Source organism: Hyperolius riggenbachi, chromosome 9 (assembly GCF_040937935.1).
Source record: "Hyperolius riggenbachi isolate aHypRig1 chromosome 9, aHypRig1.pri, whole genome shotgun sequence".
NCBI lineage: Eukaryota > Metazoa > Chordata > Amphibia > Anura > Hyperoliidae > Hyperolius > Hyperolius riggenbachi.
Genome location: NC_090654.1, coordinates 295,157,477 through 295,172,173, shown reverse-complemented (window position 1 = coordinate 295,172,173; position 14,697 = coordinate 295,157,477). Strand labels below are relative to the sequence as shown.

Here is a 14,697-nt window from a genome sequence, read left to right as displayed (position 1 = left end):
ATGCGTAAAATGTTCTGCATGCGGGCATAAGCATCCGCATACACTACGCTTCGCACAACGCGTAATTGCGTAATTTACCGCGTAGTCTACAAAATGCATACGAAGCGAATATTTGATTTCGAAGCAGTAGTTTGGCGAAGCGTAATTGCGTAAAACTACGCCTAGTTCCAGTGTAGCGAAGTTGGTTGACTATGACCATCCCTGCTGGTGAACACTGCCCACATTGCGATTTTCTGGTGACTGCTGCCCACTGTACGATGTTCTAGTGAATGCTGCCCACATTGCGATTTTCTGATGACTGCTGCCCACTGTACAATTTTCTGGTGAATGCTGCCCACATTGCGATTTTCTGCTGCTGCTGCCCACTTTACGATTAGTTTATGGTGAAATGCTGCCCACTTTACGATTATTTTATGTCGAAATACTGCCCACTTTACGATTATTTTATGGTGAAATGCTGCCCACTTTACGATTAGTTTATGGTGAAATGCTGCCCACTTTACGATTATTTAATTGTGAAATGCTGCCCACTTGACAATTAATTTCTGGAGAAACGCTGCCCACTTTACAATTATTTTATGATGAAATCCTGCCCACTTTACGATTAATTTCTGGTGAAATGCTGCCCACTTTACGATTATTTTATTGTGAAATGCTGCCCAATTTACGATTAATTTCTGGTGAAATGCTGCCCACTTTACGATGAATTTCTGGTGCATTATGATTATTTTATGGTGAAACGCTGCTGGAATTAATGCGTAAAATTTTCTGCATGCGGGCATAAGCTTCCGCATACACTACGCTTCGCACTACGCGTATTTTAACGCGTAGTCTACGAAATGCATACGAAGCGAATATTTGATTTTGAAGCAGTAGTTTGGCGAAGCGTAATTGCGTAAAACTACGCCTAGTTCCAGTGTAGCGAAGTTGGCTGACTACGACCATCCCTGCTGGTGAACCCTGCCCACATTGCGATTTTCTGGTGACTGCTGCCCACTGTACGATGTTCTAGTGAATGCTGCCCACATTGCGATTTTCTGATGACTGCTGCCCACTGTACAATTTTCTGGTGAATGCTGCCCACATTGCGATTTTCTGGTGCTGCTGCCCACTTTACGATTAGTTTATGGTGAAATGCTGCGCACTTTACGATTATTTTATGCCGAAATACTGCCCACTTTACGATTATTTTATGGTGAAATGCTGCCCACTTTACGATTAGTTTATGGTGAAATGCTGCCCACTTTACGATTATTTAATGGTGAAATGCTGTCCACTTGACAATTAATTTCTGGAGAAACGCTGCCCACTTTACAATTATTTTATGATGAAATCCTGCCCACTTTACGATTAATTTCTGGTGAAATGCTGCCCACTTTACGATTATTTTACAGTGAAATGCTGCCCAATTTACGATTAATTTCTGGTGAAATGCTGCCCACTTTACGATGAATTTCTGGTGCATTATGATTATTTTCTGGTGAAACGCTGCCCCATTACAATTATTTGGTACCTATGGGGGGGGGCCCCATCCAAATTTTCGCAGGGGGCCCAGTGATTTCTAGTTACGCATAGAAGAGTTCCCGGTATAAGCATTTAAAGAGGAATTAATGCGTAAAATTTTCTGCATGCGGGCATAAGCATCCGCATACACTACGCTTCGCACTACGCGTAATTGCGTAATTTAACGCGTAGTCTACGAAATGCATACGAAGCGAATATTTGATTTCGAAGCAGTAGTTTGGCGATGCGTAATTGCGTAAAACTACGCCTAGTTCCAGTGTAGCGAAGTTGGCTGACTACGACCATCCCTGCTGGTGAACACTGCCCACATTGCGATTTTCTGGTGACTGCTGCCCACTGTACGATGTTCTAGTGAATGCTGCCCACATTGCGATTTTCTGATGACTGCTGCCCACTGTACAATTTTCTGGTGAATGCTGCCCACATTGCGATTTTCTGCTGCTGCTGCCCACTTTACGATTAGTTTATGGTGAAATGCTGCCCACTTTACGATTATTTTATGCTGAAATGCTGCCCACTTTACGATTATTTTATGGTGAAATGCTGCCCACTTTACGATTATTTTATGCCGAAATACTGCCCACTTTACGATTAGTTTATGGTGAAATGCTGCCCACTTTACGATTATTTAATGGTGAAATGCTGCCCACTTGACAATTTCTGGTGAAACGCTGCCCACTTTACAATTATTTTATGATGAAATCCTGCCCACTTTACGATTAATTTCTGGTGAAATGCTGCCCACTTTACGATTATTTTACGGTGAAATGCTGCCCAATTTACGATTAATTTCTGGTGAAATGCTGCCCACTTTACGATGAATTTCTGGTGCATTATGATTATTTTATGGTGAAACGCTGCCCCATTACAATTATTTGGTACCTATGGGGGGGGGGGGGGGGCATCCAAATTTTCGCAGGGGGCCCAGTGATTTCTAGTTACGCCCCTGTCTGGAGGGCCACATAAAATGGCAAGGAGGGCCGCATTCAGCCCGCGGGCCTCGAGTTTGACACCTGGGCACTAACCCATGACCGTAAGTTTACCCAGAAAAGTGCCAGTTATTTGATGAATTATATGTGAAAGAACTTGATACAGCCAATCATGGCCAATCTTCACAAGCGAAGCCTCCACCAGCCCCTCTTACCAGGAAATCCACGGGGTCATCGGGGCGAGCCTTACAGCATTCGTTCAGCCCCTGGATCAGGGTCGGCATGACGTTCTTCATGAGATAATTCCTCAAAGGCACAGACTGGGCCTCCAGTAACTCCCGTTCTTGGTTCTTTACCTCTTCCAGGCGGCTGTTCTGTAATATAACCGAGAGGTGAGACCTTCACATGGAATAACGGTGGGCTTAACTCCGCCCAAACAGTAAGAATACAATCATAGCTGCTCCTTCTGCTCCCGCGTTTCACCCAAACGTACTCTGTGATGAATGATCTCATGTTTTACAAATATTAACAACTCCCGATCCATAAGCTGGCTGCACAGGCTAGACACATTCATGAGTGTTCAGATGACAGTCTGGCCTGTGTAAAGTGTCCCCAGACATTGGTGGCCTCCCCTTCTGCAGCCCAATAACTTGAATGAATCCTCAGCTGACTAATATGTAAAGAGGAACTGTAACCCAGGACTGAACTCCATCCCAATCAGCAGCTGATACCCCCTTTCCCACCAGAAATATTTACCTTTTTCTTAAATAGATCATCAGGGATGTCTGTATGGCTGATATTGTGGTGAAACCCCTCCCACAATGTGATGTCATGACCATGGTTCTGACAGTTTCCGGTCTGTGAACCCTGTTGCATTGTGGGACATAATGGCAGCTTTTACCATCTGCCAAGCAAGCGGTATCTCCCTCTGTACAAATGCACATCTATAAAAAAACCTTTTAGCCTATCGCATTGTTAGGGGGCGTGGTTATAGATAACAGCAGTTGGTGCTAATTTTTTTCATGTCTGCCAGTAGTAAAGATGATGACCTGCAGGCTGATTGTGGATCAAACAATGTGAACACATTACATGGTGAATATCGATCATTTCTTGATCTCTCTTCTATTTTGTAACTCCTCACTTTGCAATGTATGGATTTATTTTCCCCCTTTTCCTCTATAAGTGTCTGCTGAGAGCTAGTGAAATCCCTCATGTGTACCGACCTCTCCCCATAAGGCACAATGGGCCCATAAACTCATCTGTACACCGATTCAAAGGTAAACAGTCACCCGAAGCGTTCACAAAAAAATCACTTTGTGGCAACATTTATTCTGGGTATAGACGATGCTTAGAAGACCTAAACCACCCCCTGGGCAACACTACAAGACTGAACTGCAGGATCACCCAAATTCACTCTAGACTGCATCTCCATGGTAATCCCTCCAGTGAGACCTCAGCCATTCTACACAGATGGAGACGCCGAGCTCACCGAGGGTACCCCTGAGTTCAGATACATCCTGAGGAAGCAGGTGTGTCCCGCAAAACGCATGTGGAATTTTCTGACAAAAGCTGTGTCTTCTATTGGGAGGTAAGTCCACCGCTATCTTCTTCTTAAACTGTTTTTAGTGTAATCTGGTTAGCACCTCTGGTTCTACCTACAGTTACATTCTAAAATGTTGAAGAGAACAGAAGGTTGTTTATATTATACCCAAATATAATCCATTTCAAACATAATCTAAGTCTTGAATGCTGGAGTTCCACTTTAAAGCAAACCTGTGACTTTTGTAAAAGTTAGCTATTAACCTCAGGAGACGCCTCTGGGTCCTTCAGAAGCCTCCCTCGTCCTTCTCCAGACCCCTCCTACACGCGGGGACCCCCTGGAACTTTGCGGCCATGCTCCCCGATGCGAATGAGTGCGAACGCACAGCGCCTGTGCAGTAGCATGGACCCGGTCTGGCTTCATAAGGGAAAAGCCAAGCTTGGTCAGGTCCAGCGACTATGCAAACATGGCTTGTAGGGTTAGGAGACGATTGTACAGACGGCTGTTCTGGTGTCAGAGGTTGGTTAGAAGAGGAGAAGACTGACTGGATTGGATATTTCCAGAAGTTATAAAGCATACTTGTAGCCAACGTACCCACTCCTCCCAGCGAGCCACCCTCTCCGCCTCCTCCTCCGCCTCTCTGCGCTCTAACTCCGCCTTCTTCCTGGCTTCCTGACTGAGACTTTGCTCCGCCTCTCTGAACTCCATCTCTGCTTGTTCTTCTGAAGTCAAGCCGTAGTTTCGGGGTTCTCCCACAGCTTTCCTGATCTGCTTTAAGACATCTCTGTACAGAGGATCCTCGTCTTTGGAGACATCTGTGGGGACAAAAAGTTGGGGTGATAATTTTCGGGGTTCAGTGGATCATTTTCCTGGGAGACTGACAACAGCCGCCCCCCTCAAAGATCTCAGGACTTACATGAACTGGTTGTTGTACAGACTTTATAGTTAAAGTTATAGTTAAAAATGGTAAATGGTAAACCACATACATATACAATGTACATATCTCCCAGAGTGAAATACACTTTAAAGTGAACCTCCAGACTAAAAATCTACTCAGCAGCACTGAAATGGCTTTGTGTTTCTTTAACAGTTTCACAGCATCAGAACTTTGTTTTTCTTACCCAAGCTTCATTTTTAGCTGCACAGAAGCCAAGCTCCGCCCCATCAAAGAAAACTGCCCGGGCATTTTTCCCCTGATGCTGTGCAGAGCATGATGGGATTTCCTATGTTATTCAGGTTGCCTAGCAGCTGGGAGGGGTGATCAGCACACAGGACAGTTGGAACTGTGTCTCATGCTCCCTGTCACCTCCTTTAAACCAAAAAGATGTCTGCCATCATTAAATCAAACATTTGCCTTTTCTTTTAAAACAGGGTGGGTAAGAGATTATATTACCTATCTATTTTCATTAACATAACTAATGTAACTTAATGACAGTATGTTTGCTTAGGCTGAAGTTCCTCTTTAAATGACTTTTTTCCTATGTTGCTGTCATTTACAGTAGGTAATGAAAAGCTGACAGATCTGACAGGTTTTGGACTAGTCCATCTCCCCCGGGACAATCTCAGTATTACCTTCATTCTTTACAAAATCACTCTCTGGAAAGGATTATACAAAGATGTCAGCCAATTTCCCTAGTTTGCACACTATTCTTGCAGTTGGACGGAGCAACTGCAGTTCAGTAAGTGCTCTTGTGGATAAAGAAATACCTGAGAATCCTTAAGAGGTGACGAACTAGTCCAAAACCTGTCAGATCTGTTAGATTTTTACTGCCTACTGTAAGTGACAGCAACATAGGGAAAAAGTAATTTACAGTGCATTTTACTATGAGAAAAATGTACATTTACATGTATGTATTTTTCACGGTAGTTGTTCTTTACAATACATTTTCAGTTGTATCATATGTGCTCCGGTTTTAGTCATGGAGAGAGCCGCACACGCGTCACATTCATCTGCTGCTCCGGCCATTGCCACTCGGGTCCAATGGAGAAATGGAGGTATATGGACCTCAGGAGCATTGTGACTCCCACTAGATTGCATGCAGGCCCGGATTTACCTCACAGGAGCCTATAGGCACAGATGTCCTGGCACCCTAGACTCCGCCCTCCATGCATGCAGGCCCGGATTTACCTCACAGGAGCCTATAGGCACAGATGTCCTGGCACCCTAGACTCCGCCCTCCATGCATGCAGGCCCAGATTTACCTCACAGGAGCCTATAGGCACAGATGTCCTGGCACCCTAGACTCCGCCCTCCATGCATGCAGGCCCAGATTTACCTCACAGGAGCCTATAGGCACAGATGTCCTGGCACCCTAGACTCCTCCCTCCATGCATGCAGGCCCGGATTTACATCACAGGAGCCTATAGGCACAGATGTCCTGGCACCCTAGACTCCGCCCTCCATGCATGCAGGCCCGGATTTACCTCACAGGAGCCTATAGGCACAGATGTCCTGGCACCCTAGACTCCGCCCTCCATGCATGCAGGCCCGGATTTACCTCACAGGAGCCTATAGGCACAGATGTCCTGGCACCCTAGACTCCGCCCTCCATGCATGCAGGCCTGGATTTACCTCACAGGAGCCTATAGGCACAGATGTCCTGGCACCCTAGACTCCTCCCTCCATGCATGCAGGCCCGGATTTACATCACAGGAGCCTATAGGCACAGATGTCCTGGCACCCTAGACTCCGCCCTCCATGAATCTACAACCCCCGCCGAACCGCACCGCAAGTGTGCTGGCTGTCCCAGCTGTCACTTCTCCCATACTTCCCTTGCCTGTTTTAGGCAGCTGCAGGTGTCCCTTAGTATTAGGGAACATCATACAAGAGAAAAGCTGGTTTGGCACTGTAGCTTTAATTGATATCAGCAAGCGTACAATGGTGGAAACAGTGATGTGGCAAAGTAATACATATGTCTCACAAGTACTTATCGTGCTGCTGCTGAGGTGGGGGAGACGTCTGTGGGCGCCAGTGGGTGCACAGCCTTACGACCGTTTCGCTGTGGAATGAGCCTTGCTTCTTCGGAGGCCTGTGTGCACACTGGCGCCCACAGACGTCTCCTACACCTCAGCAGCAGCACGATAAGTACTTGTGAGACATATGTATTACTTTGCCACATCACTGTTTCCACCATTGTATGCTTGCTGATATCAATTAAAGCTACAGTGCCAGACCAGCTTTTCTCTTGTATGATGTTCCATGACACTGCCCTACACAGTCTAGAGCACGTAGCACCTGCTGAGGGACAACTTTACAGCTAACAATAGTTTTGAATCCACGGGCTACATTGAGAGCCTGCCTAACCTTTCTTCCATTGATAAACATTTCCCTTAGTATTAGGTAGCCAGAGCTATCCTCAGTATTAATTAGCTAGAGGTGCCCCCCAAGCATTAGGTGGCCAGAGGTACCCTCAGTATTAGGTAGTTATTGGTGCCCTCTGGCTGAAGGGAGATCTCAGCAGTAGAATGCAGAGAGCAGAGTGAGTAACTTCTCATTTACATTCTTATCAGGACTCTGCACAGGGAAGGAGGGAGGGAGGCGCTCGGGGAGGGGAATGAGCCCCTTTTCCATCATGAGGCGCCTGTAGGCACGTGCCTATAGTGCCTTATGGTAAATCCGGCCCTGACTGCAAGAGACCAATGGGAATCCTCCCTCAAACCATGGCTCTCATTGGCCTGATGCTCCTGATGGGGCTCAGATCCGTATATTGGCGCTTCTCTTGTGCGGTGGACCAAGCGGCCCAGCAGCAGCGGAGGAATGAGATTGTGACAGCGACGGGTGAGTAAGAACTGGGGAAACGTACACGGCGACCAGCCTAGTGACAGCGGTCACTGTCCATTCTCATAGCTAGCCGCTGATTCCGGCCGATCTGGAGTCCTGCAGGACACACACTGGCATTCCGCTCATTGGAACAGACTGAAGAGATGTGTTACAAACTGACTAATTCCTTTGCAAAGGATCTGTTTGCTTCTGTTTTACTCTGTTTGCGGTGTTATGCTGGGCATACACGGATGCAATTCCGCGTCGGATCGAGCTGCTGGCTCAATGCCAGCGTGTCCCCGCGTGCGCCCGGATCGATTCCCGCGGGCGCTTCCTTATCTTCCACTCGATTCTGTCCATTGTCCGCCCGCAGGGATCGAGCGGCGAATTGATCCGCGTGGTGATCGGACCTGTCGGAAATTATCAGTCGAGCCATCAGCGGCTCGATTGATAAGGAAAAACTGTCCGTGTATTCCCAGCATAATAGTGCGATACAGAAGCTGCCTTTATATACAGATTCCATGCTGTACTTGGCTGGACATACCAATGGGTTATAGTGCGATACAGAAGACTGCCTTTATACACATATTTCATGCTGTACTTAGCTGGGTGTACTGATGTTTAGCGGTAAGGGCTTGTTTCCACTGTTGCGACGCGATTTCGCCGGCATCCCGACGCTTGTAAAAACGCATGCAGATGCGTTTCCGCCTGCGTTTTTACCCGCGATTTCGCGTGCGAAATTAACCATGACACTGCCAGGGCAAAATAACATTGAAAAAGGTGCGAAATCGCACGCGAATCGCGGGTAAAAACGCATGTAAAAAACGCATGTGTTTTTCCTATTAAATACATTAGCGGCGATTCGCACGGATTCCCGACGCAGGCGAATTCGGTGGGTCCCGTCGTGCAGATTTGGCCCGCCGCCAAATCGCTCCCGCACGCCGCACATATGGAAACAGCCCCGGCCACTTCAATGTACCAAGCGAATCCGCATGTCGGCGCTGCATGCGGATTCGCTATGGTGGAAACGAGCCCTAAAAGGAGCGCGGTGTAATAGTGCGATACAGAAGCTGCCTTTATATACAGATTCTGTGCTATACTTTGCTGGGCGTACTGATGTGTAGAGGTAAAGGAAGCGCAGTGTAATAGTGCGATACAGAACCTGCCTTTATATACAGATTTTATGCTGTATTTTGCTGGGCGTACCAATGTGTAGCGGTAAAGAAAGCGCGGTGTAATAGTGCGATACAGAAACCTGCCTTTATGTACAGATTCATGCTGCACTTAGCTGGGTGTACCGATGTGTAGCGGTAAGGGGAGCACAGTGTAATAGTGCGATACAGAAGGATGCATTTAAATACAGATTTTGATGAGCATACAGATGTGTAGCGGTAAGGGGAGCGCGGTGTAATAGCGCGATACAGAAGCTGCCTTTATATACAGATTTTGCTGGGCACACCGATGTGCAGCAGTAAAGGGGGCGCGGTGTAATAGTGCGATACAGAAGCTGCCTCTATATACAGATTTCGCTGGGCGCACCGATGTGCAGCAGTAAAGGGAGCGCGGTGTAATAGCGCGATACAGAAGCTGCCTTTATATACAGATTTCGCTGGGCACACCGATGTGCAGCAGTAAAGGGAGCGCGGTGTAATAGTGCGATACAGAAGCTGCCTCTATATACAGATTTCGCTGGGCGCACCGATGTGCAGCAGTAAAGGGGGCGCGGTGTAATAGTGCGATACAGAAGCTGGCTCTATATACAGATTCCGCTGGGCGCACCGATGTGCAGCAGTAAAGGGAGCACGGTGTAATAGTGCGATACAGAAGCCTGCCTCTATATACAGATTTCGCTGGGCGTACAGATGTGCAGCAGTAAAGGGAGGGCAGTGTAATAGTGCGATACAGAAGTTGCCTCTATATACAGATTTTGCTGGGTGCACCGATGTGCAGCAGTAAAGGGGACACGGTGTAATAGTGCGATACAGAAGCTGCCTTTATATAAAGATTTCATGCTGGGCATACCGAAGCATGCCCCCACTCCACCCCCACAGCACATTGGAGGAACGGTGGTGGAAAAAGTGTCCTGTGTCCGCCTCCTGGGCACCACCATCTCCAACACCCTGAAGTGGAAGGAAAACGCTGTCTTCACCCAGAGGAAAGCTCAGCAGAGGCTTTACTTCCTCCGCCAACTGAAGAAGTTCGGCATGTCACAGAATCTCTTGACGAACTTCTATACCGCAACTATCGAATCCGTCCTCTGTTCCTCCATCCTTGTCTGGTATGCTGGCTCCACCGAAAGCGACAGACGCAAACTACAGAGGGTGATCAGGTCAGCGGAAAGGGTCATAGGGAACACACCTAGACCACCTCTATAATGCCAGGTTACGCTCCAGAGCATTGAAGATTGCAAATGATCCCTCTCACCCTGGCCACCAGTTTTTCAGTCAGCTCCCCTGGGGGCGGAGGTATCTGAGGTACCGGTCCATCTCCACTAAGACCACGAGACACAAAAATAGCTTCTTCCCCTCAGCCGTAAAGTTCTGAACTCTACAAACGCTGCTTATTCTCTCCCCCCTTAGGCTGCCCCCTCCAGGCCGATCTTCTGCCTACAACTCACATGGCTGGGGTAAATGTGCTATGCATATGCTTTGAAATGATGTGATGTCTAACATGTTCTATGTCTCTTATGTTTCTATGTAATGCCCTGTATCTATGTGCCAAACCCAATTCCGGGCACGATTCAGTCGTGCTTGGCGAAATGAAAGCGATTCTGATTCTGATGTGCAGCAGTAAAGGGGCACGGTGTAATAGTGAGATACTGAAGCCTGCCTCTATATACAGATTTCGCTGGGCGTACTGATGTGTAGCAGTAAGGGGAGCGCGGTGTAATAGTGCAATACAGAAGCTGCCTCTATATACAGATTTCGCTGGGCGTACCGATGTGCAGCAGTAAAGAGAGGGCAGTGTAATAGTGCGATACAGAAGCTGCCTCTATATACAGATTTCGCTGGGCGTACCGATGTGCAGCAGTAAAGAGAGGGCAGTGTAATAGTGCGATACAGAAGTTGCCTCTATATACAGATTTCGCTGGGCGTACCGATGTGCAGCAGTAAAGGGAGGGCAGTGTAATAGTGCGATACAGAAGTTGCCTCTATATACAGATTTCGCTGGGCGTACCGATGTGCAGCAGTAAAGGGAGGGCAGTGTAATAGTGCGATACAGAAGCCTGCCTCTATATACAGATTTCGCTGGGCGTACAGATGTGCAGCAGTAAAGGGAGGGCAGTGTAATAGTGCGATACAGAAGCCTGCCTCTATATACAGATTTCGCTGGGCGTACAGATGTGCAGCAGTAAAGGGAGGGCAGTGTAATAGTGCGATACAGAAGTTGCCTCTATATACAGATTTCGCTGGGCGCACCGATGTGCAGCAGTAAAGGGAGCGCGGTGTAATAGTGCGATACAGAAGCTGCTTCTATATACAGATTTCGCTGGGCGTACAGATGTGCAGCAGTAAAGGGAGGGCAGTGTAATAGTGCGATACAGAAGCCTGCCTCTATATACAGATTTCGCTGGGCGTACAGATGTGCAGCAGTAAAGGGAGGGCAGTGTAATAGTGCGATACAGAAGTTGCCTCTATATACAGATTTCGCTGGGCGCACCGATGTGCAGCAGTAAAGGGAGCGCGGTGTAATAGTGCGATACAGAAGCCTGCCTCTATTTACAGATTTCGCTGGGCATACCGATGTGCAGCAGTAAAGGGAGGGCAGTGTAATAGTGTGATACAGAAGCCTGCCTTTATATAAAGATTTCATGCTGGGCGTACAGATGTGTAGCGTTAAGGGGAGCACAGTGTAATAGTGCGATACAGAAGCTGCCTCTATATAAAGATTTCGCTGGGCGTACCGATGTGTAGCGGATGAATTTCGGCCTCATCGAAGTAGTTGAGAACGGTTTCATCCTCGGTGTTGAGTTCGCGGAACATGGCGAGGGCGCGCACGAAGCGCTCCTGGCTGTAATGTGTTCCGGCCACCACGCTCTCCGGGAGATTAATCACTCGATTTTTAAGGAATTCATCAGATGCATCCAGAGAAATAACGTAATCTGTAAAAGAAGGAAGGAACAAGTATCACACACAGCTCATTCTGCTGCATGGACTGAGCTGCAGTCACACCTTATACTGGATGTCAGGCAGAGATTCCCGTTATCAGATTTTATTTCTGTTCTGGTCCCTGTTTCCAGGCTGCACTGCTGATCCGCTGGATGCACTACTTCCTAATGACTCACCATGTACCAGCCTGCAGTGACCGTCCTCAGAGTCAGGGCAAGGCTTCATTCACAGTCACAGGATATGGCGGTGCTCAGGAGGATACCAGCTCAAGATCCAAACCGGCGAACTATGTTACCATCTGTGTGTTTGCTGCTTGCTATGGGCAGCAACTGAAAGCTTGGATTTTACTTGAGGTTTTTAAGCAGGCATAATCCTTGGCATTAAAAGACAAATCCTTGCGCTCTTTCCTGGAAGCTACAGACACTCTCACGATCCCTTCTTCCTCCTTGACTCTTTCCACTATGCTGCTCCGTTATTCAAAAGGCAGAGTAAACAGATCTAGATACAAATGGAGCGCTCAATGGTGAAATAACAAGGGGTAACTTTATTCGCAAGGTGATGAGGTACTCACAAGATTAAGATGAACTCTCGCATATCAGCGGTACAGCCAACCGCTTCCAACCCTGGCAGGCAGATGACAACGCGCTGTGGCCAGCAGCGTGAGCTCCGATGGACCGGGATGTCGTCTCGCTGGGGGGGTGGGCGTGGCTGTGGGCAGCATGCGTCTAACTTCATTACGCGTTTCGGTGCTCTGCGCCTTCATCACTTTGCGAATAAAGTTACCCCTTATTTCACCATTGAGCGCTCCATTTGTATCTAGATCTGTATAACCCTTGGCATTATTGCTTTTATTAGCACTGCAATACAAGGGGCTGCTGTGAGTGTTCAACACATTTGGAAGTCAGGAAGTCATTTTTCTTTAGTATTAACCTCCTTAGTGGCTCCCCCGAGTCAGGCTCAGGCTGGAAATCTGCAGCTCAGAGCGTTATCCCGAGCCTGACTCGGTGGAGCCGCCAGAGAGTGATGCAGTCTTTGCACAATAGGCGTTTGCAGCTCACCTCCACATGATCCAGATGCTGGCAAGCCATTCTTCTTCCCGTCCTCTGAGGCTCTCGATCTCTCTGATCCTCTCACTATAGGGGTAGACCGCCACCCGCTGGACGGAGACAGTATTGGATCCAGGTCAGGTAAGTGCAGGGCTGCTGCAGATCTATCCAGCTGTATCATTTTTTCGTTTTTTTACAGTCTAAAAGCTTATGAAAAATTGCACCACTTTTAGGCCCTAAAAACCGGAAGTAATCATACTGCCAGGGGGGTTATTACCTGTAATCTGCCTTTATACGGAGTAATGTATCACTCTACCGATCTTTCATAGGATTAAGTAGTCACATTTCAGCTGTGTATTAAAGAGGCCCAGTAGTGACACATATTATTCAGGATTCCCACTTTTATGTTAATTTTCCTAGTTTCAGCATCAGAAACGCTTCATATATATTTATATATTGCTGTATATTGGCATGTAACCCCGCCTTCCCAGTGATGTCACAGCCTAGGCAGAATTAGTCTATCAGAGCATTCTGGGAGACAAGGTATATTATGTACTGGCTTAGGAACTCCATACACAATCATTCTGCAGAGGAAAGATGTCGCCACCTGTGTACATTTCAGGATGTAAATCTTTTACAGTGGGCAAACACTGACTAAATAACTTCAATGTAAATATTAAAAAAAAAATAAGCGATTGTATTCATGAGGTTATTTTCACTAGAGTCCCTCTTTACTAATCACTTTGCCTGGAACAGTCCAGCACAGGGCACTCCCCTCCCCCACGTCCCGTCATAGTGATGCGGCACCTGGAGTGATGGTCTTGTCGAAGCGCGGCGCCTTACTCCGGCTCTCCTCCTCCTCCTCCTCTCCGTCTTCCGCTGAAAGCACAGGAACAGCGGTTATTCCACACCTCATACTGACACCTACAGCAGTCTGCCTACTGACAAGGGGGAGGAGCTTACCGCTGAAGAGTTCCTTGGCTTGCTCGTACGTCTTGGGGTACCCGTCAAGGACGTAGCCCTGGTTCTGGCATGGCATAGACTTCAGCCTCTCCTTCATGAACCTGATGACGTAGCTGTCGTCCAGACGCCCTGCATGCACACACTCCATCAGTCTAATCACAGTCCAAGCTGATGTCATCTTATGCACAGCTCATTAAAGACATAATACCTGGTTCTGAGGGCCCCGCTCCCACTGAACAGCTAGCGTTAAAGGGAACCTTAACTGAGAGTGATATGGATGTTTCCTGTTAAACAATACCAGTTGCCTGGCAGTCCAGCTGATCTCTGTGCCTGCAATAGTGGTTGAATCACACCCTGAAACAAGCATGCAGCTAATCCAGTCTGACTTCAGTCAGAGCACCTGATCTGCATGCTTGTTGAGGGGCTGTGGCTAAAAGTATTAGAGACACAGGCAGTGGCGTACCTAGGGCATTTGACACCCGGTGCTGGGTATTAAAAAGACACCCCCCCCCCCCCCCCATAAAAAAACCAAAAAACAGCAAATGTGGCATGCTAAACGTGACACGGCGGGTAATGCCAGGTGTAGGCTCGCTCCCCCCCTAAAGTTGTCCTTAGTATAGTATAGTGGCACCAGTATAGCTAACAAAAAATGGGTGCGGCTATAACATGCGGCGCGCATTGCGCGCCGCGGCGAAAAATGGGCGTGGCCATGACCGGATGAGGGCAGAGCTAACTAATTTAAAGTGAACCCGGGATAAGAGTGATATGGAGGCTGCCATATTCATTTCCTTTTAAACAATAGGCAGCCCTGCTGATCTATTTGGCT

The 14,697-nt window shown here is 47.6% G+C and overlaps 1 protein-coding gene across 1 annotated transcript in view; it reads right to left on the bottom strand.

The window, feature by feature from the left end:
• Positions 1–14,697, bottom strand: part of AK7 (adenylate kinase 7) — a 91,474-nt gene that overhangs the window by 7,389 nt on the left and 69,388 nt on the right. Inside the window, exons 13-17 of the mRNA XM_068254787.1 lie at positions 13,872–14,000; positions 13,716–13,787; positions 11,658–11,855; positions 4,588–4,808; positions 2,669–2,827 (exon numbers count right to left, since the gene is read on the bottom strand). Of these exons, the coding sequence (XP_068110888.1) occupies positions 2,669–2,827; positions 4,588–4,808; positions 11,658–11,855; positions 13,716–13,787; positions 13,872–14,000 (779 nt within the window). The remainder of the gene's footprint in view (positions 1–2,668; positions 2,828–4,587; positions 4,809–11,657; positions 11,856–13,715; positions 13,788–13,871; positions 14,001–14,697) is intronic.